We start from the raw sequence: 22,972 nt of genomic DNA, 5'->3' as shown, positions 1-22,972 counted from the left end.
TTCAAGCATGCATCACACTGTAATAAAACTGCTGGATTTCTCATCTCCCACCCCAGACTCTGAGTCTGGGAGAAACAAGGATGGTGTGTCTGTTTTGATCACTACTGAATTTCCTGAACGGGGCAGAAAACTAACACATGGCAGGTGCTTAATAAATGTTTGCCACCAAAAAAGAAAAAGAATGAACAAGTAATACGTGGACGAAAGGATGGCTGTGGCCGTTTCCGTGACAAAAACTGCTCAGCCCAGCCAGAGAACGGATGAGTGGTCTGACCAGTAGAGGGCAGTAGGCTGCTTTTGAATCTCTGGGTCCGATTCCTGGGAGCCGGTTCTGCTGTCAGTCAGAAAGACGTCCGATGCTCAGTGGTCATTTCGCCGCTCTGAAGATTAAGTAGGAGTTGTTTGCCTCCAGCCAATGTATAAAAACTGAGTGTTTCCCCCGCACTCCTCACAACAGGTACCACGTCCCCCGTCTTGCTATGAAAACTGTTTTAACAGTAGCAGCTAGTGGCTGGTTTTCTGTTCCCAGGTTGGGATGTGAGAGGGGGAAAGAGAGAGAGAGACAGAAGGAAGCTAAGAAGGGAGAGAGCGAGATAAGTTTCTCTAAAACTGATCGTCCTGGAGAAGCACAGGGAAGTTTTCTCTAAGAATCCAAGCTGACTTTTTCCTCTGTCTCTCATTCTCTCTCTCTCCCGACCTGTCTCTTTCTCTCCCTCTCTCCATCCTTTTATTCTGGGGAAGAACAAAATCTAACACTGGACAAGCTTGTACCCTGGACAAGCATCTGAAACCAGGATCCAGGGGGAGATTTTTTTTCTTTCCTGAAAGCAGCAGCAACAGCAGCAGCCATAGCCTCGGGACCCTGCTGGAGCCCCCGCTCCGATCAGCCAGCTGCCTGTGAGCGATGAATGCTTCGTGCTGTCTGCACTCGGCTCAACCAAAGCTGCCTAACAGCTCAGAGCACGTCGCTGCCCCTTCCTTCAGCAACCAGAGCAGCAGCCGCTTCTGTGAGCAGGTCTTCATCAAGCCTGAGGTCTTCCTGGCCCTGGGCATCATCAGCCTGCTGGAAAACATCCTGGTCATCCTGGCCGTGGTCAGGAACGGCAACCTGCACTCCCCCATGTACTTCTTCCTCTGCAGCCTGGCCGTGGCCGACATGCTGGTGAGTGTGTCCAATGCCCTGGAGACCATCATGATCGCCGTGGTCAACAGCGACTACCTGACCTTGGAGGACCAGTTCATCCAGCACATGGACAATGTCTTTGACTCCATGATCTGCATCTCCCTGGTGGCCTCCATCTGCAACCTTCTGGCCATTGCGGTTGACAGGTATGTCACCATCTTCTATGCACTCCGCTACCACAGCATCATGACCGTGAGGAAGGCACTGGCCCTGATTGTGGCCATCTGGCTGGGCTGCGGCATCTGCGGTGTGGTGTTTATCGTCTACTCCGAGAGCAAGATGGTCATCGTGTGCCTGGTCACCATGTTCCTTGCCATGCTGCTGCTCATGGGCACCCTCTACGTGCACATGTTCCTCTTCGCCCGGCTGCACGTCAAGCGCATTGCCGCGCTGCCACCCGCTGATGGAGCGGCCCCGCAGCAGCACTCCTGCATGAAGGGGGCGGTCACCATCACCATCCTGCTGGGGGTCTTCGTCTTCTGCTGGGCCCCCTTCTTCCTCCATCTTGTCCTCATAATAACCTGCCCCACCAACCCCTACTGCGTCTGCTACACTGCCCACTTCAATACCTACCTGGTCCTCATCATGTGTAACTCCGTCATCGACCCGCTCATCTATGCCTTCCGGAGCCTGGAGCTGCGCAACACCTTCAAGGAGATCCTCTGCAGTTGCAACGGCATGAACTTGGGATAAGACGTGGGGCCGTGGCAAGGGTTCTCAGTCTGGTCACTTTCCACCCTCCAGCTGGCCCAGGTGTTTAGCAACAAGGCAGATAACTACTTATAAGACATAAAAAAGAGTGTTACCAGTCATGATCCTAGGTATCTTTTTGTTTTTAAGCTTGCAGAGAGCCTTTGGTTGAAAGAGGAAAACGGTATATAACAGGCTCTCTGAAAGGATGCCTACGTGGGTAAGTCACAAGCTCTGATTTCTCAAATAGTCCCTGGGGGGAATCCATGGAGGCTGCTCTGAGCGCTGTCTGCATTCATTTCCATGCACCCAGGGTCTTGGATCCCTGCCTGCGCCCTGCTTCCCACCCACTCCTTCATGCTTCAGGTCAGACAGACCCAAGGATTTGCAGTAACAGTAAGGGTAGCTGGAATCTCCCCCAAGCAAACCTGTTACAGCTACCAACCCCCAGCTCGAATGGCTTTACTCTCATTTCATAAGAAACTAGATTTCTAGTCTGTTACTCTATTTATGGTAAAATAACCCTAAAAACAATGACCTCTTTGCGGAAGAAGTAATGCTATGCTGTGCCCCTCTTCTTGACTCCATCACCACCCCCCAGCCCCCGAAAGAAATAGGATGGGGATGGAATCCACTTCTATTTTTGTTATTATTATTGTGTTATTCTGTGCTATTATGATTGTTTCTGTTGTTGTTGGGTTTGTTTGCATTCAACACAGGGCATCTTTCAAAACTCTAATGAAAGAGAGATCAAGTATTTTGGAAAATCAGAACATACCCATGTACAAAGTATTTTGATACCTTGCTATTTTAAGGTATGTATTTCCCTATTTTAAAAAGACAAATTTTCCTATGGTTTCTTTTCTGTCTTTAAAACAAGAGAGGGAATTGTGGGTGGGAGGGCATGTGTCTCAAGAAATTGCTGAAGTGTAGTTTCAGGGAGTTAAACTCTGAGCTGCCTGTGACTTTCTTGAAAGCTGTTTTGCTCATAAGAACTGTGTCTCTGTCGCGGGTTTTCTATGTGATGTGATGATGTATGAAGGAGGATGGTTTCTGGTTCACCGCTCTTTTGTTTGACATGGTGTTAAAGTTGGGTGACCCTGTTGTCAAGGTCTATACTGAGTCAAGTAAAGACATTCACTCCTGTGAACACAGGGTGAGCCTTGCTGATGAGCTCTGTCCACAGCTGTGTGCTGCGAGCATCTGTCAGACCCCCTTCCATCCCAGAGGACTTCAGACTGTACTTTCTGGTTGTCCCCACGTTCCCCTCTCCCACGAATTCTTACATTATGCTGTGTCTTCGGTATACAACTGTGTATTTTTCTTGTGCTATAATATACTGAGGCTTGCTGTACTTGATCTGTGCTAATGTGAACAATAGGATTTGTTTCTTGCTTTGGTTGTGATGTTTGGAAATAATAAAAAAAAGGCTGTCGTGGCTGATAAACGTGTGTCACATTGAACCACACCACCCGGAAGCATCCCACTGGCTTCTGCTCATGGCCGTCTACTGCAATTCCGTGACTATTTTGTCAATGGCATAAACATCCCCATTGACAGCATTTCTGGCCTTTTCTAGGGCAATGCTTTTTAGCCAAACTACAAAACTCTCCCATTTAGTTTCCAAAAATATCAGGCTGAGATTCCTGGGCCACTGCCACTCTGCATTATTTTAATCGAGACACCAAATAATAGGTCTTGTCCCCTGCCTCCCGGAAAATTGATGTGGAAAATGGGGAATCGAATTCTTTGAAAATGGTATTGACGGCTCTAGGGATTATGATGTCCTTTTTCTATGCAAACAAGATAAAAATAATGTACTTTGCACTCTTTCATATTAGCTTTCACATTATTTCATTTATACTGTCAACAAGTCTCTGACATAGATGAGTCACTTTATAGATGAAGAACCTCTGTCCCAAACATGACTGCCCGAGAATGCCCAGCTACTTCAGGGTCTCTGTATATTTTGTGCCATGAGGCTGATGTCTTTTTGCACCAACACAATGCTGCCAACAGTTTTCCGTAATCAAAACAGATCCAGTTGCCCTTTCTATGTACATTTTAGCCCAGAGCAGTGCTTCTGAACAGAAACATCTGCTGAAATCTCCCGGGATCTTGTTCAAGCACTAAAGCTAATTCAACAGATTGGGAGTGAAGCCGAAGGTTCTGAGTTTCTTTTTTTTTTTAATCCTTTATTTTTTTAACTTATTTTCAATTGGAGTATAATTGCTATACAATGTTGTGTTAGTTTCTGCTGTACAACGATGTGAATCACCTATAAGTATACATACATCCTCTCTCTTGAGCTTCCCTCCCACCCCTCACCGTCCCACCCCTCTAGTCATCACAGAGTGTCAAGCCGAGCTCCCTGTGCTATACAGCAGCCTCCCAAAAGCTATTCGACGCATGGTAGTGTGTATATATGTCAATGTTACTCTCTCAGAAGCTGAATTTCTGACTCTGACAAGCTCCCACAGGGTATGGCTGCTGGTCGGGGGACCACCTTTTAAATAGCAGGGACACAGAGCACTTTCTCATGAGCACAATGCACAGTCAAAAACACACATCCACATGCAGTGCTGACCCCATGCCAGGAGCTGTGCTAAGTTCCTTACCGGCACTTGATTCTTTGATCTCTGCATAACCCCTTGAGGCAAACATGAGGCTCATCCTTATTTTACAGATGAGGCATCTGAAACTCAGGGAAGTAAAGAAGTCTACAGAAACTCAGTTACAAGTAGAGAAGTGGAGATTCAAACTCGGGGTGTCCACCCACACCCCCAAGTCCAACCCAGACACCCTAGTGCCTCTCCTGGAAACAGCAGTGTTGAACGATGGCCCAATGACCCCAGAGACATGTGCTACCATAGAGAGAGGCTTTAAGGACTATTTCTACAAACACAAGTCCAGACGTTCGTAACAGAGCCTCCGTTGAGCTGTCATAAAAACCAAGAAGACAGGTCATCATTCTACTTGTTATACTCTTCCAAAGTCTGTGGGTACCCGTAGGAGTGCATCCATTTCTGGGGTGAATGACCCTGGATGTCAGGCTGTCACTCTCTCCTCCACAACCACTTCCCCAGATTTCATACAGGAACCCACTGTGCATTTTACGCAGTGGGACAGTCAGGTTCCCAATACACTTAATGCTTGGAAATAAAAGCACATTCTATCTTCATTCGTTCATTGTGTTCACTTTCACCCCCTATCACCAAGGCAGAATCACCACAGGGGCTTACTCCCAGTACCCCTAGAAATCATCTCCTGTGGTCCTTATTTAAGTTGAAGTTTTGAGCTTAATCGTGATGCCTTTTTATAGGACTGGGAGCTACAACACACCCAAGCCTCCGTGGATGAAAACATTTACCCACCCTCACCTCCGCTAAAATCCATTCTCCACACAGCAGCCAGTGCAGTCAAGTAAAGATCTAATCAGATAATATCACACTTCTGCTCAAAACTCTTCAGTGGCCTTGAATAAAATTCCACTTCCCTATCCTGCCCTACAAGGAGATCAGACCAGACAATCCTAAAGGAAATCAACCCTGAATACGCATTAGAAGGACTAGTACTGAAGCTGAAGCTCCAGTACTTTGGCCACTTGATGTGAAGAGCTGACTCACTGGAAAAGATTCTGATGAGAAAGGTTGAGGGCAGGAGGAAAAGGGGGTGACAGAGGATGAGATAGCTGGAAGACCTCATCGACTCAACGAACATGAGTTTAAGCAAACTCCCAAGATAGTGAAGGTCAGGGAAGCCTGGTGTGCTGCAGTCCTTGAGGTTGCAAAGGGTCAGACGCCACTGAGTGACTGAACAACAACCATGCCCTAAAAAGTCCTAACAATTGATTTCCTCCAGTAAGCCCCCAACCCTCCCCCCAGCCCTGGCCCATACTCACCCCTCAATTGGACTCAAACTCACTGTATTCATTCCAGCCTCAGGAACTTTGTACCTGTTGTTTTCTGACAAAATGCAGAATACAAGCAAACCCTTTAAATGAAGAACTCAACCTTTCTCACATAAAAACACTTATTTGAGAGCCAAATTCAGTAAATGACAATAATAGTAAAACTCATTACCTGGTATAATTATGTACCAGACATTGGACTAAACACTTAGATATAGTAACTCATTGAATTCTCATGAAAACCCTATGAGATAATAAGCACTATTAAATGGAATCTTATTAATAGGATCATGGAAGAGGTTAATCATCCAGACCCAGGCTGCTCAGAATTGGGGGAGCAGAACTAGGACTCAGCCAGTCAGGCCCCACGGTTCATGCGTTGCCCACAGACCCACCGTGCGATGCAACACGTGGCCTGTGGCTATGCTCTCCAGGCTTGGATGGGCTTCAGCAGCTCTCAGCCCCAGTAGAGAACTCTGTGTACTTTCTGCCAGAAGTATTAATAATGAATACACAGAAAAATCCTTACATATTCTCCTTTTTGTCATGTTTTCACCAGGCAACACAGAAAGCCTATCTATCGCCAGAGGCAGCAGTTGAATGGAAGTGGGAAGCAGCTAAGGAGGTGAGTTGCTCAAGCCAAAGAAATGCATTTTCCATGAAATACCTGAATAACTGGCTCATTTCCCTGAATGTTATAGAGCACTTGTCTCACTTTAATGATAGATACTGAGAAACAAAGAAGAAAGAAAGATTCTTTCCACATTTCTAATTACAGGAGGAAGAGTCCTGCTCTGTGTTCGTTCCGTTCATGCCATTACACTGCTGGATTCTAAGAGGCTTGCATCTTCCAACTTGTCATCAGCGGGCACGCAAGAGCAAGGGCACTGATGGTCCTTTAGGGTGAATACCACAAGAAGTGCTTTGAAGGACTTTGTTTATCAGGAAAGAAAATGGTTTGCCCCTCTCTGAAAACATTGGGTGCGTCAATAGAGGAAACTCTGAGCTGAAATTCAGGAGAGCCTGGGACTTGGCATGGCTCTAGGCTGGTGTGGGCATGAACAACTCTCTCGCTGAAGTCTCTAGACTTCAGTCACGCATCCTGCAGGTGGCAGAGCTGGATGTGATGGGAGGTTTTTAGCCTTTGCTCTTGTCCATGGCGGTCCCAGGTGACTGCAGCCTCGGGACTGTGGATCAGGTGACATGGATGCCATCAACACCAGCCACCAGGGAGGTACCTGGCTCATGAGTCCTCCATGTCTTGGGCACAGTAGCCATGTCTCTGACTCAAGGCAGCTCAGGGGGACTCTCAGTCCTTGAACACTAAGAAAGAGCAGTACTCCTTCCCGTGGACCACTGGGTGCCAAGTTACCCCGGGTGGCAGGAGTGGCATCTGAGGATGAAGCCAACATCAGAGAAAGCAGGAGGCAGACTAAAGAGACAGAATGCCTGCTGTTCTCATTTGAGTGCCTGCCTGCAGCTATGCCTGAAGCTAGTCCTACGCCTGGACTTTCTGTTACCGAGCTACTGTCATTTGTAAGCAATATCATCCTGACAAATACAGAGGCCCATGGGGGTGGGGGCAAAGCAAGACGGGGAGGCAGGTGGTGGAAGGGGAAAAAAGAGGGGAAGAGATTGAGAAGAGGGAAGGGCTCCAAGCTCAGAGAGTCATGCTGTCCCAGGGATCTGGTTCACATATTGGGTTTACATGTAAGATGTGATGTGCAAAAGAATTAGCTAGAAGTGAAAACAAAAACCACTAGAGGAGGTGATTCAAGGGAACTTGTGATCTGCCCTTCTGGTCCACTGAGGATAAGGCAAGCAGAATGCCACAGAAATGCTTCTAATTAAGGTATAAAAAGGAAGTAGAAAACTAGACAACAAAATCGGCATTTCCAGTCTGGTGTCACTCATCCCTTTCTTTGTGACCGGTTGATCTTTAGAGGAAGTCAGATCAAGCACTTCTGATCTGATGCTGTGTGGAGACTACAAGGATGCTAACACAATCTGGGTTTTCTGGGCAGCCTCGTTCCACAGGAGAGACGTGCCTTTGTCAAGGGATGGTGGGCAGCTAGATCTCTAGCACCTAGATCTCTGACCAGCAGGCAGAGAGCTGAGCATCTGCAGAAGGAACAAGGAAGGCCTAGATGCCCCAGTTCAGTTCAGTTCAGTTGCTTAGTCATGTCTGACTCTTTGTGACTCCATGAATTGCAGCACGTCAGGCCTCCCTGTCCATCACCAACTCCCGGAGTTCACTCAAACTCACATCCATCGAGTTGTGATGCCATCCAGCCATCTCATCCTCTGTCCTAGTGAGGACAAAATTGAACGTGCATGTGGTCATGGTGCTTGGAGCAATGGGTTTCCCTTGGAGGGGGACAGCAAAATGCTGAATTCCCCCTCAAGGTTGGCCCAGGACATGAAGTTGTGATGCCCATAGGGATTCGGCTATTTATTCATGCCCCTGCTCCTCCCCTTCCTCCTCCCATTACCCTTCTGAATTGGGGGTGCATGGGGAGGCGGGCTCCATCCTATCTCCCTCCAAGCCCACTCCATGCCTGCTCTGAAGCCGGAACTCAGAAAACATCTGAGGAGCAAATGAACACATGGAAGCAACTTGTGACCGCATCTTTCACTCATTCACACAGACTAACATCGTAGCATAGAGCTCATGGTCATGAACTTTAGAGGCAGATGAGATGTGAGCTGGATCCAGGGCCCTGTCTCTCACTGCCTCTCACCCACATGTGCATTTCTGTTTCCTTGCCAGAAAAAAAAAGGGAATAATGTTAGTACCTCCATCCAGTGTTGCTGAGAAGTTTCAATGAAATAATACATCAAAGACTTATTAGCACAGTCCCTGGGGTCCCTTGATGTTATTCCTACTGATATTATTATTATTAAAGGACATTAATGGGTCACTTTACTATATTCTGGTCTCACCCTATGCAGGCTTCTCGAATAGAAATGCACAGTCAAGATTCCCTGGAAGATCCCAAAATCTTGTGGAGATGCAGATTCTGAATCACAGGGCTGGGAGGGGGCCTGGGACTCTGCATTTCTATCATGTGCCGAGTTGCTACTGCTGCTGCTGCTGCTGCGGGTCTACAAGGCCACCCACAACTGAGAATAGAACAATTTCCACAGCTGAAAGTCACGGTTAAGGTGGCTTCTTGACAAAGCAAGCACATTTATCCCATCACATAAAGCCAAGGAAAAGCCTCGGGAAGTCACAAGGGGTCATAATTAAATGAAATCATCATCAGTTTTCCTTCTTCAGAAATCATCTTCCATTTCCCTTCTCCTGGCCCAGGTGGCCAATCCACACAGCAGCCACTGCTCGAGATGAAATGAAGCAAGCAAGTGAGTTCAGTTTTGAAGACTCGAGCATGAATCACCCGGCAGACAGTCTACCCTCTGAGTCACCCACTACTGAGAAGATTCCATCAACTCCAAGTCCCACTAGACAATTCTCACATGGGTAAAAATGGGCTGATAAGCAAGCAAGGCATACTTTTGAAAGAGGAAAGTTAGAAAAGAGTTTCCCCCTCCGAGGGAACCCTTCCCATTACTCCAAGCACCATGACCACATGCACATTCAATTTTGTCCCCACTAGGCATCCAGCCCTTCCTGGTTCCTCTGCAGACACTCAGCTCTCTGCCTGCTGGTCAGAGATCTAAATCCTGGAGATCTAGCTGCCTGCCATCCCTTGACAAAGGCACGTCTCTCCTGCGGAACGAGGCTGCCCAGAAAACCCAGATTGTGTTAGCATCCTTGTAGTCTCCACACAGCATCAGATCAGAAGTGCTTGATCTGACTTCCTCTAAAGATCAAAGGGTCACAAAGAAGGGAGTGAGTGGCATACTGCACTGGAAATTCTTCTAGAACCAGAATCACTGGTTCCAGGTGAACCAGAAGCACTTATGAGCAGCGGTCCTCAAATGTGGAGGCAGCTGCAAACTTAAAAATTCCGATATAGATTATATTCTTCAAAGAATGTGATTAACTGGCAGTAATTGCAGCTCAGTTACAAGGATTTTTTTAAAGCTACAACATGATGTTTTGGGGTTGGGATCAGAACGCCATGAATGCTGGTTGATCACCCCTCCGAGCCCATATTTCCCAATCTGTGGAATGGGAATGATCACTAGCTTCAGGAGAATGCTGAGCGTCACAGATAAAAAGTGCAAAGCCCCTGCTTAGTATATGGTCATCATTCCTATGCATTTCCCTGTCAGAATCAGACTCATCTTCTTTAACTGATAACTTCACTAAAATCCCAAGGCGATTTAGTAACCACCAGTTTCACAATTGCTTAATTCTATTCAGAAGATGTTAGGCTTCAGGGCTTCCCTGGTGGCTCAGTGGTTTAAAAAAAAAAAAAAATCAGCCTGCCAATGCAGAAGACATGGGTTCCATCCCCGGTCTGGGAAGATCCCACATGCCTCTGAGCCACAAAGCCTGTGTGCTACAACTATTAATCCTGTGCTCTAGAGCCCAGGAACTGCAACTACTGAGCCCCGTCCCCCAGAGCTCGTGCTCCGGAACAAGAGAATCCACCGCAACAAGAAGCCCACCCCCCGCAACTAGAGAAAAACCTGCACAGCAATGAAGACCCAGCACAGCCAAAAATAAATTTTAAAAATTAATTAAAAAAAAAGAAGATGGTTAGGCTTCAAATATCTCACCCAGCACATAAAATGTGTCCTCGCTTCAAAGTCTACCTTTTCTTCTTTACATCCGAGTCTTCTCTTTTGTCATCACAAGTACGTGATCGGGGTTTAATGTGGACCATGTACTTCGTGCCAGGTGCAGGGGAGGTCATGTCCTCAGGAAGGCTAGCAGGCAGGTGAAGAGAATGCCCTGGACGAGCCAGGGCTGGACCCCCTCTCAAAGTGAAAGGCATTGCAGGGAAAGCAACAGACAGCCCTGGGCAGGCTGACCTTTTCTCTGTGTCTCCGTGACCCAAGCATCTAGCCATCCCGAGTCTTGGTTTTCTCATCTGTGTCACAGGAGTGGCTCTTGTTCTTATCAGCTTCTCTGAGTGGGTAAGGAAGTCTTCATCAAGTAGACTTGAAATTGCTCTGGTTTCCCTCCCAAACTGAGATCACCTCCCAGCAGAGGAAGAGAGAAGGAAGCGATGATTCAGGGACAAGACAAACAACCCGCTCTCTGCCTAAGGCTCAGCCAGAAACACTTGAACAGGTAAGAATCTGCTCCAGCTCACTTAGGAACAAGAGGCAGCTTGTCACTCTCGTGTTTTTAAATTAAATTCTGATGACCTCGATGTATTCCAAGCAAGGGAAGAGTCAAGACTCTTTGAATTGCCGACAACAAAACCCCGTCTCCAACTGGGTTATTTAAAAAAAAAAGAGAGGGAGGAATTTATTAACATTTGGGCCCTGCCAGGGACTGAAGAGGTACCATCAAAAATCTGTCTCAGGAGATTAACTTTCTCTTCTTTGGCTTCTTTCTTGGACAATCATTTTTTCCTCCCACAGTGTGGACCCAATCGCACTGGACTTCTATCAGATCACTGACTCCAGTAGAAAACCAGCTTTTCTGTCGCAATCCTCTCTCTACCCATGAAGTGAAAAACTTCAGACCAACTAAATTAAATCATATGCCCATCTCTAAGCCCATAACTATGGTGAGTGCATGTGCTCAGGCTTGGATAAAACTCCTACCTGGGAGCTGGACGAGGCCATTAGCTGTGTGGATGGTGGGAGGTGAGGAGGAGGTCCTGCACCAGATACTTGGGAGCTGTTTCCAAAATCAGGCACTGTCCACTCCCCATCCACCCTGCAGCCCTGTCCCCTGTACTTTTGTAGGCTTCATCTGCAGAATCCACTCATTCTTTCCAGCTTCCTGGATTCTTGTCCATACGTTAAGATATACTTGATAGGGGCTTCCCTGGTGGTCCAGTGGCTGGGGCTCCAAGCTCCACAAGCAGGGAGCCTGGGTTCCATCCCTGGTCGGGGAACTGGATCCCACATGCCAAGAGTTCTCAGGCTGCAATTAAAGACCCTGCATGCTACAACTAAGACCTGGGGAGCCAAATAAATAAATATTATATATCTATATTTTTATTATATATTACCTGATAATTACCAGGTAACTCAACACATTTCTGGACTTATCCACCTACAATGCAAGAGACGCGGGTTTGATCCCTAGGTCAAGAAGATCCCCTGGAGAAAGAAATGGCAACCCACTCCAGAATTCTTGCCTGGGAAATCCCATGGACAGAGGAGCCTGGTGGGCTACAGTTCATGGGGTCACAAAAGAATCAGACATGACCTAGTTGACTGAACAACAATAACACATTTTCAGGTAACTCAGCACATTCATTCTAAGCTTCTGAAATATCCTTAAAAGACCTTATGCAAAAACACAAGTATACATGCTAGAAAAGAGACTTCATTTTAGGCCATGCTACAGCGTGCTTTTCTAGTCCTTTGTTTCTAACATTCAGGGCTTGCATAAGCTAGTTTGCTAAACTGCTTATCTCTCATCCCTAGTCTTGTCCTTGGTTTCACAATACTGTGCAGGGGCAGCTTCTAATTTTCTGGGCCATAGTTCTCAGAACTAACCAAGTAGATGTGTGTTATGAATCACATAGAAATATATGCAAACAGGACCTTAACTCTTAAAACAGTGGCATGAAGTAAAAATCAGAGAATCACGATCTACATATCACTTCCATTTTGAAACTTTCCTCCTCCATACACAGATTATTATTATTAAAAGTAAATAAGTTATTCATGCAAATGTTCCAGCAGCATTATTCAGTATAGCCCTCAAGTGGAAAAATGCAAATGTCCATCAACTGATAGAGGAATAAGCAAAAATGTGACCCATCCATACAATGAAATATTAGCCATAAAAAGGGATGAACTACATTTCTAACATGGACAACCTCAAAAATATTATGCCAAGTGAAAGAAGCCAGACAAAACAGAGATTTTGCATTATTCCATTAATACAAAATATCTAGAAAAGGTAAATCCATAGAGACAGAAAGATCCATGGTTGCCTGGAATTGGAACTAGGGATGACGATTAATTGTAAAAGACACAAGAGATCTCACTGGGGGTGACAGATATACCCTAACACTGGACTGTGGGGTTACTGGATGTGATATAAGAAATCAATATTTTGTCTTTGTCTCTTGTTCCTTCACATGACCCCTAAAACCCTTGGAGTTCCTGGGGTGAAGAATGGTCTTTGCATGTTAACAAATGGCTCATGTTGGGGGCCCTTGATGGCTTCAGGAAGGGGACTGTGGCCAAAGAGATCTTGGAATGATTAGAAGGTTGGTCTGACCTCCAGGGAGGAGAGAGGAGCTGAAAAGTGAGTTAATCACCAATGGCCAATGATTTACTCAATCACAACCGTGAAATGGATCCTCCGTAAAACCCTAAACGTCAGGGCTCAGGGAGCTTGCAGATTGGTGAACACACCAAGGTGCTGGGAGAGTGATGTGCCCAGAGAGGGGGTGGGAGCTCAGCACCCCTCCCCCATACCTTGTCCCCCATGCCCATGTGGTTGCGCCTGAGTTGCTCCCTTTACCATAAACCAGTCACAGTATTTTCCTGAGTTCTCTGAATCCTTCTGTTGAATCATCACATCTGGGGTGGAGGTGGTTTGCAGGAAGCCCCAGTGTATAGCTCCTCAGTCAGAAGTACAGGTGACAACCTGAGATTTGAGACTGGGGTCCTACTTGAGGACCGTCTGTGGGACTGAGCCCTGGCATCTGTGGGTCTGCACAAATTCCTACCAACTGAATTGATTTGTCGGAGTCCCTACTGGTGTCCAATGAGTTGGAGAACTGGTTGGTGTGAAGAGAAAACTCACATATCTGGTGTCACAGGTGTTAGGAGTAAAAACAGCTCATTGCACATCTCAGCAAAATGACTAAAAATCAGTGACCCACTTAAAATGGGTGAATTTTATGGTATGTGAATTATATCTAGATATGGCACCCCACTCCAGTGCTCTTGCCTGGAAAATCCCATGGATGGAGGAGCCTGGTGGGCTGCAGTCCATGGGGTCGCTGGGAGTCGGACTCGACTGAGCGACTTCACTTTCACTTTTCACTTTCATGCATTGGAGAAGGAAATGGCAACCCACTCCAGTGCTCTTGCCTGGAGAATCCCAGGGATGGGGGAGCCTGGTGGGCTGCCGTCTATGGGGTCGCACAGAGTCGGACACGACTGAAGCAACTTAGCAGCAGCAGCAGCAAAGTTGTTGAAGCTGGCTTCCCTGGTGGCCCAGAGATAAAGAATCTGCTTGTCAATGCAGGAGACGCAGGTTCAATCCCTGGATGGGGAAGATCCCCTGGAGAAGGAAATGGCAACCCACTCCAGTATTCTTGCTTGGGAAATCACATGAACAGAGGAGCCTACAGTCCATGGGATCGCAAAGAGTTGGATATGACTTGCTGACTAAACAATAGCAACGAAGTTGTTGAGAAAGAGAAACTTGCAAAAAGAACAGATGAGTAAATGAGATGTGATGCAGACTGTCTCTGCTCGCTGACCCAGCTACCTGGATGAGCGGGAGTCCAGACCACCTCCTGAAGGTACTCAAGCGCCTGCACTTCTATTGGCGTCAGGGAGGGAGGACCAGTCCCACTTACACCCACCTCCAAGGATGCTTTCAGCTGACAAGTTTTGCTTCTGGCAGCTTTTCAGGCACCTGACAAGAGGTAGAAACTGCAGATCTGAAGTGATAAAAAGACCATGTGTTTCAGATTTAGCATCTTTGCTCATAAAGGACTCACCCACTCTGTTGGTTTGTACCCTCCTGGGGTCTGTTCCCTGCACAGCGTGTGCAGGACGTGACAGAGGACGGTGCCGGGTGCTCAGAACAGCTATTGAATAGATCAAAACACAGAAGGCAGAACTTCCCTGGCTTAATGGCTAATGGCCTGTGTGACAGCTTCACAGGGTAGGACAGCCTGACCTTTTGTTTGGGTGGAGAAAGTATATAATTACTTTTCCTTCCCCAGACAGCAACAATCATGTCTTGTCCCATTTAATGTCATTAATTAATTTTTTTGGTGTACTGAACATTTGATCATTATCCAGTCATAGAAATGTATAGTCAGACAGACTTTGGTCTTTTTCTTTTCAGAAGTTTTGATTTATCCATTAAAGAGGTATATCCATCTTATCAAAATCTATTCTTGAACATTTTTTATTTTGAGGAGTGGTAATTTTCTATTTTAAACAATGCTAGTTTTCCCTTTTAAAATGGCTTAAACTTCCAAATCCTTAACAGCTTATTTTTTTATTAAATGATTGAGATACCACAATTGAGTGATTGAATAAATTGTGACATAACAATACTATGAAATACCCCATCACCATTAATAAGAAATGGGAGCTAACACAGAAAGAACTGCAAGATAAATGAAAATAAGTAAGTTGCAGAATAATCCACCTTCTCTGCTTTTTCCCAAGAAGAAGATTTTGAAAGGATCAAGTAGAAGGGAAGAGGATCATTCACAAAAGGGGCTATGAATTTTACCTGGGGCAGCAGGAACCACACAGACAACCGACCACAGGGACACAATGCTGGGGAGTTACAGATCCTACTCTTCAGAGGGCATTAAGACAGCAAACCAAGGACTTCCTTGGTGCTCCAGTGGTTAGGACTCTGCACTTTCACTGCAGAGGGCATAGGTTCGATCCCTAATTGGGATCTAAGATCCCACAAGTCAAGAGCCAAAACAAAAAGACAGCAAACCAGCTGAGATCTGTAAGTTGAAACAAGGAGGGAAGCCATGGACCAAGGCGGAAGAAGTGCCAGGCAGGTGCTAACCGGTAGGTTGCCTCCCAGAACTTGAGAAAAAAAAGATCTCTATTAGAGATTTCTGTAATATAAAGAGTAGGCTGCACCTAAGGAGCCAACCTCATGGCAAAACATTTGTTAAGATGTGTCTATTCCTTCATAATGTGAAAAGACTCACAAAGAACGGCTTATGACATTTTTTTTTGAAAGATAATGACCTGATAAACTGACAATAGGAAAACAGTTAAGCTTTCCCCACCAGAGATGACCTGTTACAGGAAAACCTAGACCAAGGTGAGAATCTTGGAAAACAAGCTGTTTTAACCTCCATACTTACTTCTCCAAAAAATAAAACCCCATCAATGTGACGAACTTAGATTGAATTTGAACCATAACCTAGATGTGGCAGATCAGAGGGAAATTACACCTGGATGAAGTCATCTGATTGTAACAGAGATGAAAGATGGTTTTGCTCTGGCTCATCCATGTTGGATTAAAACCCTGAATATAATCACTGGGTGAGAGCTTCCAGCCAAAATTCAAACTTCTTCCTACTCTTTGGACTTCTCAGTGGCGACATCTGCTCTGAAAGTAATGAATCTGGGGGTGGGGGAATCAATGATAGCTCATCTCTTACCCAAAACAGGGATCCATTCTAGAGTGAGAAGCCCTGTGAACACCACAAAAGTAAGAAGCCTAGAGTAAGAAGCCACATTTCATGAATGTCATAGCATTCATACAGGGCAGAAGCCTTATGAATGTAATCACCACAGGAAACCTTTTTCAAACAAAAAATGACATAGCTCATGGAGTATCAGAGATTTTATACCGGAAAAAAATCCTTTTGGATGTGATCAACATGGAGAAACCTTTAGCTATAAATCGACCTTCAATAGACATCACCATGGATTTCATACAGAACAGAAACCCAATGGATGTTTTAACTATGGGCAATTCTCTTTTAATGCACATCAGAGCCAGTGTGGATGTTTATTATTTTTCACGGAGTCAGACCCCAGCAGAAAACAGAGGGACCTTTTCAAATCAAGATGACTCAACTATCAATAAGAGGTACTTGAAAAGGTTTTATTCAAAAGCGTAGATGTAAAGAAAGCACAAGGAATGGTGCAGTAACTCAAGGCCCTAAACCCCAAAAGGCAATGAGGCTCAAATGGTTAAAAGTGGAGAAGTTAGAGAAAGACAGTTTAGAAAGAGCTGTGGCTTTCTTGGGGTGGGGGTAGTGAAGGCAGCCCAGAAGAGTCCAAATCCCCAACTTCACACATCTCTCTGCCTCTGAGTTCTCCCCAGTGGGCCAGAGGCTGAGTCCAGCCAGACGCCAGACAGCAAGGGAACCTGTGATGTGGTCAGCCTTCCTGGACAGGCAGAGAGGGATGAAGATAGACCTGGAGGGGAAACAGAAGATACGCAGCCTAGCGACCTGGAGCCCTACCTGACACACCTCTGAGAACCAACCTGGGGACCCTGTTCCCACTGTAACCCAGAGACCAGTAAAGAGCCTTGCCCAGAACAGGCACTTGGCAGAAATTGTTTAAATGAATAAAAGAGCAGCAGAACAAAGGCAGACTCTTATTCAGCAGGAGAAAACTCAGAACTCCTCTGCCTGACCAGCTCTTTCAGGGCACTGGGAAAGCATAGCGACAAGATGCTTTTATAAGACACATTTCCTGTCACCAGACAATAACAGAGAAAAAGGCTAGGATTGCAGCAAGAGCTGATGACCTTAAAGAGAAGAGGAAAAGTAAAAGGGAGTCTGAGGGCACTGGACTATAAGCTTTAAGTGTAATATCTATAACAGGGAAGAACCTTTGTATTCTATTACAAGTTAATTATTAAGTTAATCATTAAAGGGATGTGGTCTATAAGCTTAAATGATACATAATGGCCCATCTCTGGAAACCCTGACTCTGAAGAAATGAGCATTAAGCTAAAACACCTTTGTTTAACTCACAGGAAACATCTTGACCAAGCCCACCTGTGAATAACTGCAGGAAGGAAGAAATGAACACATGCCCTCTGGAGGCTGACTGGAACCAGGAAATGTTTAACTTTACTCCCTCCTCTTTGAGCATAAAAGAAGCCTGAATTCTAACTCAGGCAAGATGGTTCTTGGGACAGGAGTCCATCCTCTTCTCAGTCGGCTAGCTTTCTTAATAATGCTACCACTCCTTGCCCAAATAACTCATCTCTCAATTTATTGGCCTGTCATGCAACAAGGGGAGGATGAAAGAGGATGAGATGGTTGGATAGCATCACTGACTTAATGGACATGAACTTGAGCAAAGTACAGGAGATAGTGGCGGACAGGGAAGCCTAGTGTGCTGTAGTCCATGGGGTTGCAGAGTCGACATGACTTAGTAACTGAACAACGTGGAGCAAGCAGTACGAACTTGGACTGAGTCACATATCTGAGAAGATATGGAAGTTACTTCCCACCTTCAGTAGGCAAGAAAACTGAGGCTCAGAGAGCAAAGGTAAATTTCCCAGGGCCACACAGTAACTTGGAGACAGGATTTGAATCCAGATCTACCTGCAACCTAAGCCTGTGGTTTTTCCACCCAGCAGGGTACAAAACAAACTCCATCTTGGGTGACACCACAGAACAAATACAACTGAGAATAACTCCATGGTTTTAAGGCAAAAATGCCTCCACTCTGCTGATGTACTCCAAACAGCTATTAACATGTTTTCTTTTATAACCACTGATCAAAACATCTATTAGGTGCCATATTCATGGCTACAGACCCTGCAAGAAGCGAGTTCAATGACTCATTTAGCAACCCTTGGGGTGTTGCTTAACATTTAAAATGAAATGGACAAAATGCTTTTATGTACTATAAAACAAAATGACAGCATAGTAGGTACATAAAAGGCCATGTTTTAAAAAGCATTTCTATTTATAATTATTGGCATTTATGCTTTAATGGAAGATAAAAATCCTACAGCTCACCACATCGAATTCCTCTCAAGAGACGTGGTAAAAAATCAAATCTCCCTTGAAAACCAGTCTGAGTTTTCAAACAGTCTCAGTTTCCCAGTACAACTCAAGTTTTCTCGAGAGCTTGGGGTGATTTGTATTGTGAACAGCTCCCTTCTCTTCCTTAATTAACAGTAACTTTTTGGTTGAAAGGTCTCCTCCTCCAGGAAGCCTGCAGACTCTACCAGGCACCAATGGTCAAGGTCTCCTGTATGCTATTCGCTTTTATTACATGTGACTCTTCATTCCTTCAACATACAAACAATTTTTTGAACATCTGCCCATCCCAGTTACTGTGCTAGGTGCAGGGAGAAGACAGAGAAGGGCCTTGTTCCCATGGACCCCTTCCTGGCCTTCCCATACCCCTTTATCATTATTATTCCATGTGTGATAAGAACACTTAATATAAAAGCTACTGTCCAGCACACAGACATAGAGAACAAACATATGGATACCAAAGAGGGAATGGGGGGTATGAGTTGGGAGACTGGGATTGACATATACACACTACTATGCCATAAACTCAATATTATGTATCAAATAGATAACCAATGAGAACCTACTATAGAGCACAGGAACTTTACTCAATGCTCTGTGGTGACCTAAATGGGAAGGAAATCCACAAAAGAGGGGATATATGTAAACATATAGCTGATTCACTTTGCTATGCAGCAGAATATAACACAATATTGTAAAGCAACTATACACCAATAAAAATAATCTTTAAAAAATGTATGCTTTGGCAAATTTTACATATCCAATACATATTATTAGCTAGAGGCACCATGCTGTACTTAGCTCTCCAGAACTCATTCTCTAGAACTGAAACTTTGTACCTTTTGACCATCATCTCTCCACTTCCTCCTCCCCTCAGCCCCTGGACAACACCATTCACCCTCTCCTTGTCTGAGCTTGACTATTTCAGATGTTGTTATTATTTTGTCACTCAGTTGTGTCTAACTCTTCTAATATCCCCATGGACTGTAGCCTGCCAGGCTCTCTGTCCATGGGATTCTCTAGGGAAGAATACTAGAGTGGGTTGCCATTTCCTCCTCTAGGGGATCTTCCCATCTCAGGGATCGAACCTACATCTCCGCATCTCCTGCATTGTAGGCAAATTCATTACCATTGAGTCACTGAGGAAGACCACTATTTTAGATTCCATGTACAAATAATTTCATATAATATCTGTCTTTCTGTCTGGCTCATTCCACTCAACATCCTCCAGAACCATCCATATTGTTGCAAATGGTAGGATTTACTTCTTTTTAAAGGCTGAATAATATTCCATTTTCAAATAGTCTGTATAACATATATATTATGTGCAATATATATTAGTAATATTTTATATAATATGCATATATGTTTTATTTCAATAATATGATTATATATTATTTTATATGTGTATATATACACATACAGGGCTTCCCTGGTGGCTCAGAGGTTAAAGCGTCTGCCTGGAATGCGGGAGACCCGGGTTCGATCCCTGAGTCAGGAAGATCCCCTGGAGAAGGAAATGGCAACCCACTCCAGTACTCTTGCCTGGAGAATCCCATGGAGGGAGGAGCCTGGTAGGCTAAAGTCCATGAGGTCACAAAGAGTCGGACACAACTGAGCGACTTCACTTTCACTTTCACTTATATACACATACATACATGCAACACACACACACATATATATACTTCCCTGGTGGTTCAGACGGTAATCTGCCTGTAATGTGGAAAATCCCTGGGTTGGGAAGATCCCCTGGAGAAGGGAATGGCTACTTACTCCAGTATTCTTGCTTGGAGAATTCCAGGGACAGAGGAGCCTGGGGGGTTACATTCCATGGACAAAGAATCAGACACAACAGAGTGACAAACACATACACATTTGCCAACAAAGGTCTGTATAATTGAAGCTGTGGTTTTTTCAGTAGTTATGTACAGATGTGAGAGTTGGACCATGAAGAAGTCTGAGAGCCGAAGGACTGATGCTTTTGAACTGTGGTTCTGGAGAAGACGCTTGAGTGTCCCTTGGACTGCAAGATCAAACCAGTAAATCCTAAAGGAAATCAACCCTGAATATTCACTGGGTGGACTGATGCTGAAGCTGAAGCTCCAGTACTTTGACTGCTCATGGAAAAAGATGCAAAGAGCCGACTCATTGGAAAAGACCCTGATGATGGAAAAGATCAAAGGCCTAAGAAGAAGGGGGTGGCAGAGGATGAGATGGTTAGATAGCATCACTGACTCAATGGACATGAATCTGAGCAAACTCTAGAAGAGAGAAGAGGACAGACGGGCTATAGTTCATGAGGTTGCAAAGAGTTGGACATGACTTAGTAACTGAACAACAACAACAATAAATAATCATAAATGTAGTATATCACACTCTCTTCATTTCCTTTATCCAGTCATCTGTCAGTGGACATTTAGGTTGTTTCCATATCCTGGTTATTATAAATAAGGCTGCAATGAACATAGGAGTGCAAATCTCATTTTGAGATTTTGATTTCAATTCCTTCAGATAAATATCTAGAAGTGCGATTGCTGAATCATAGGGTAGATCTATTTATAATTTTTTGAGGAACCTCTATAGTATTTTCTGTAATGGCTATACCAATTTATATTCCCACAATAGCACATGAGGGTTCCCTTTTCTTCACAACCTTGCCAGCACTTTTTATTTGTTGTCTTTTTGTTGATAATCATTCTGACAGGTGTGAAGTGGCATCTCACTGTGGTTGTGATTGGCATTTCTTATACTAGACAATTTTCTGTAGTCTTTAAAGATGGGGTGAATCTGATTGTTGACATGCAAAGGGCAAGTTTGTCAGGGACATGCTCTTTAAAAGCAGACAAACCCAGGTTTAGATCCCAGCCAGGTTACTCGTTAGGCTGTGTGCCTTTGGTAAATTAAACCCAAAGGTCTTTATCTGAAAAATGGCAATAAAAGTATTACACATCCACATACAGGGCCATTTTATGATATCACTTTTCTAAGTGTAAATATTTAGGGAAAAAATGTTGAGAATCTGTTTTTTAAAAATGCTTCTGTGTATTTTCCATATTGATTATGTATTACTTTAGGAAATACATAACTGTAAAGGTAAAAACTTGTAATTTCTGCTTTATACATTTAGGTAATATTTGAGTATTTTGAGAAGGAAGTACATATTATTGCTTTTCTTTTCCTTTTTATTGGAATATAGTTGACTTACAATGTTGTGTTAGTTTCTGCTGTACAGCAAAGTGATCAGTTATATGTGCACTAAGTCACTTCAGTCATGTCCAACTCTTTGCGACCCTAAGGACTGTATCCCACCAGGTTCCTCTGTCCATGTGATTCTCCAGATGAGAAACACTGGGCTGGAAGAAGCACAAGCTGGAATCAAGATTGCCAGGAGAAATATCAATAACCTCAGATATGCAGATGACACCACCTTTATGGCAGAAAGTGAAGAGGAACTAAAAAGCCTCTTGATGAATGTGAAGGAGGAGAGTGAAAAAGTTGGCTTAAAGCTCAACATTCAGAAAACGAAGATCATGGCATCTGGTCCCATCACTTCATGGGAAATAGATGGGGAAACAGTGTCAGACTTTATTTTTCTGGGCTCCAAAATCACTACAGTTGGTGACTGCAGTCATGAAATTAAAAGACGCTTACTCCTTGGAAGGAAAGTTATGACCAACCTAGATAGCATATTCAAAAGCAGAGACATTACTTTGCCAACAAAGGTCCGTCTAGTCAAGGCTATGGTTTTTCCAGTGGTCATGTAGGGATGTGCGAGTTGGACTGTGAAGAAAGCTGAGCGCTGAAGAATTGATGCTTTTGAACTGTGGTGTTGGAGAAGACTCTTGAGAGTCCCTTGGACTGCAAGGAGATCCAACCAGTCCATTCTGAAGGAGATCAGCCCTGGGATTTCTTTGGAAGGAATGATGCTAAAGCTGAAACTCCAGTACTTTGGTCACCTCATGCGAAGAGTTGACTCATTGGAAAGGACTCTGATGCTGGGAGGGATTGGGGGCAGGAGGAGAAGGGGACGACAGAGGATAAGATGGCTGGATGGCATCACTGACTCGATGGACGTGAGTCTGAGTGAACTCCAGGAGTTGGTGATGGACAGGGAGGCCTGGCGTGCTGCGATTCATGGGGTCGCAAAGAGTCGGACATGACTGAGAGACTGAACTGAACTGGGCTGCCATGCCCTCCTCCAGGGATCAAACTCGCATCTCCTCTGTCTCTTCCACTTGCAAATGGATTCTTTACCACTATCGCCACCTGGGTCAGTTATACACATATATATGCATGCATTTTCCCCCCATATAGCCGTTACAGAGCATCGAGTAGAATTCCCTGTGCTATACAATATTTATTGCTTTTTAATTCCAAAAAAATGGAAGGGAAATGTAA

General features: G+C 44.8%; 1 protein-coding gene across 1 annotated transcript; it reads left to right on the top strand.

Moving 5' to 3' along the window:
* Positions 1-250: 250 nt before the first annotated feature.
* On the top strand, positions 251-3,307 carry MC3R (melanocortin 3 receptor). Its single transcript, XM_010811617.4, has one exon. It carries the CDS (start codon positions 905-907, stop codon positions 1,874-1,876), a length of 972 nt encoding a protein of 323 aa, XP_010809919.1. The 5' UTR covers positions 251-904; the 3' UTR covers positions 1,877-3,307.
* Positions 3,308-22,972: the final 19,665 nt, after the last annotated feature.

Source organism: Bos taurus, chromosome 13 (assembly GCF_002263795.3).
Source record: "Bos taurus isolate L1 Dominette 01449 registration number 42190680 breed Hereford chromosome 13, ARS-UCD2.0, whole genome shotgun sequence".
NCBI classification, from domain to species: Eukaryota; Metazoa; Chordata; class Mammalia; order Artiodactyla; family Bovidae; genus Bos; species Bos taurus.
This window is presented reverse-complemented; position numbering and strand designations above follow the sequence as displayed.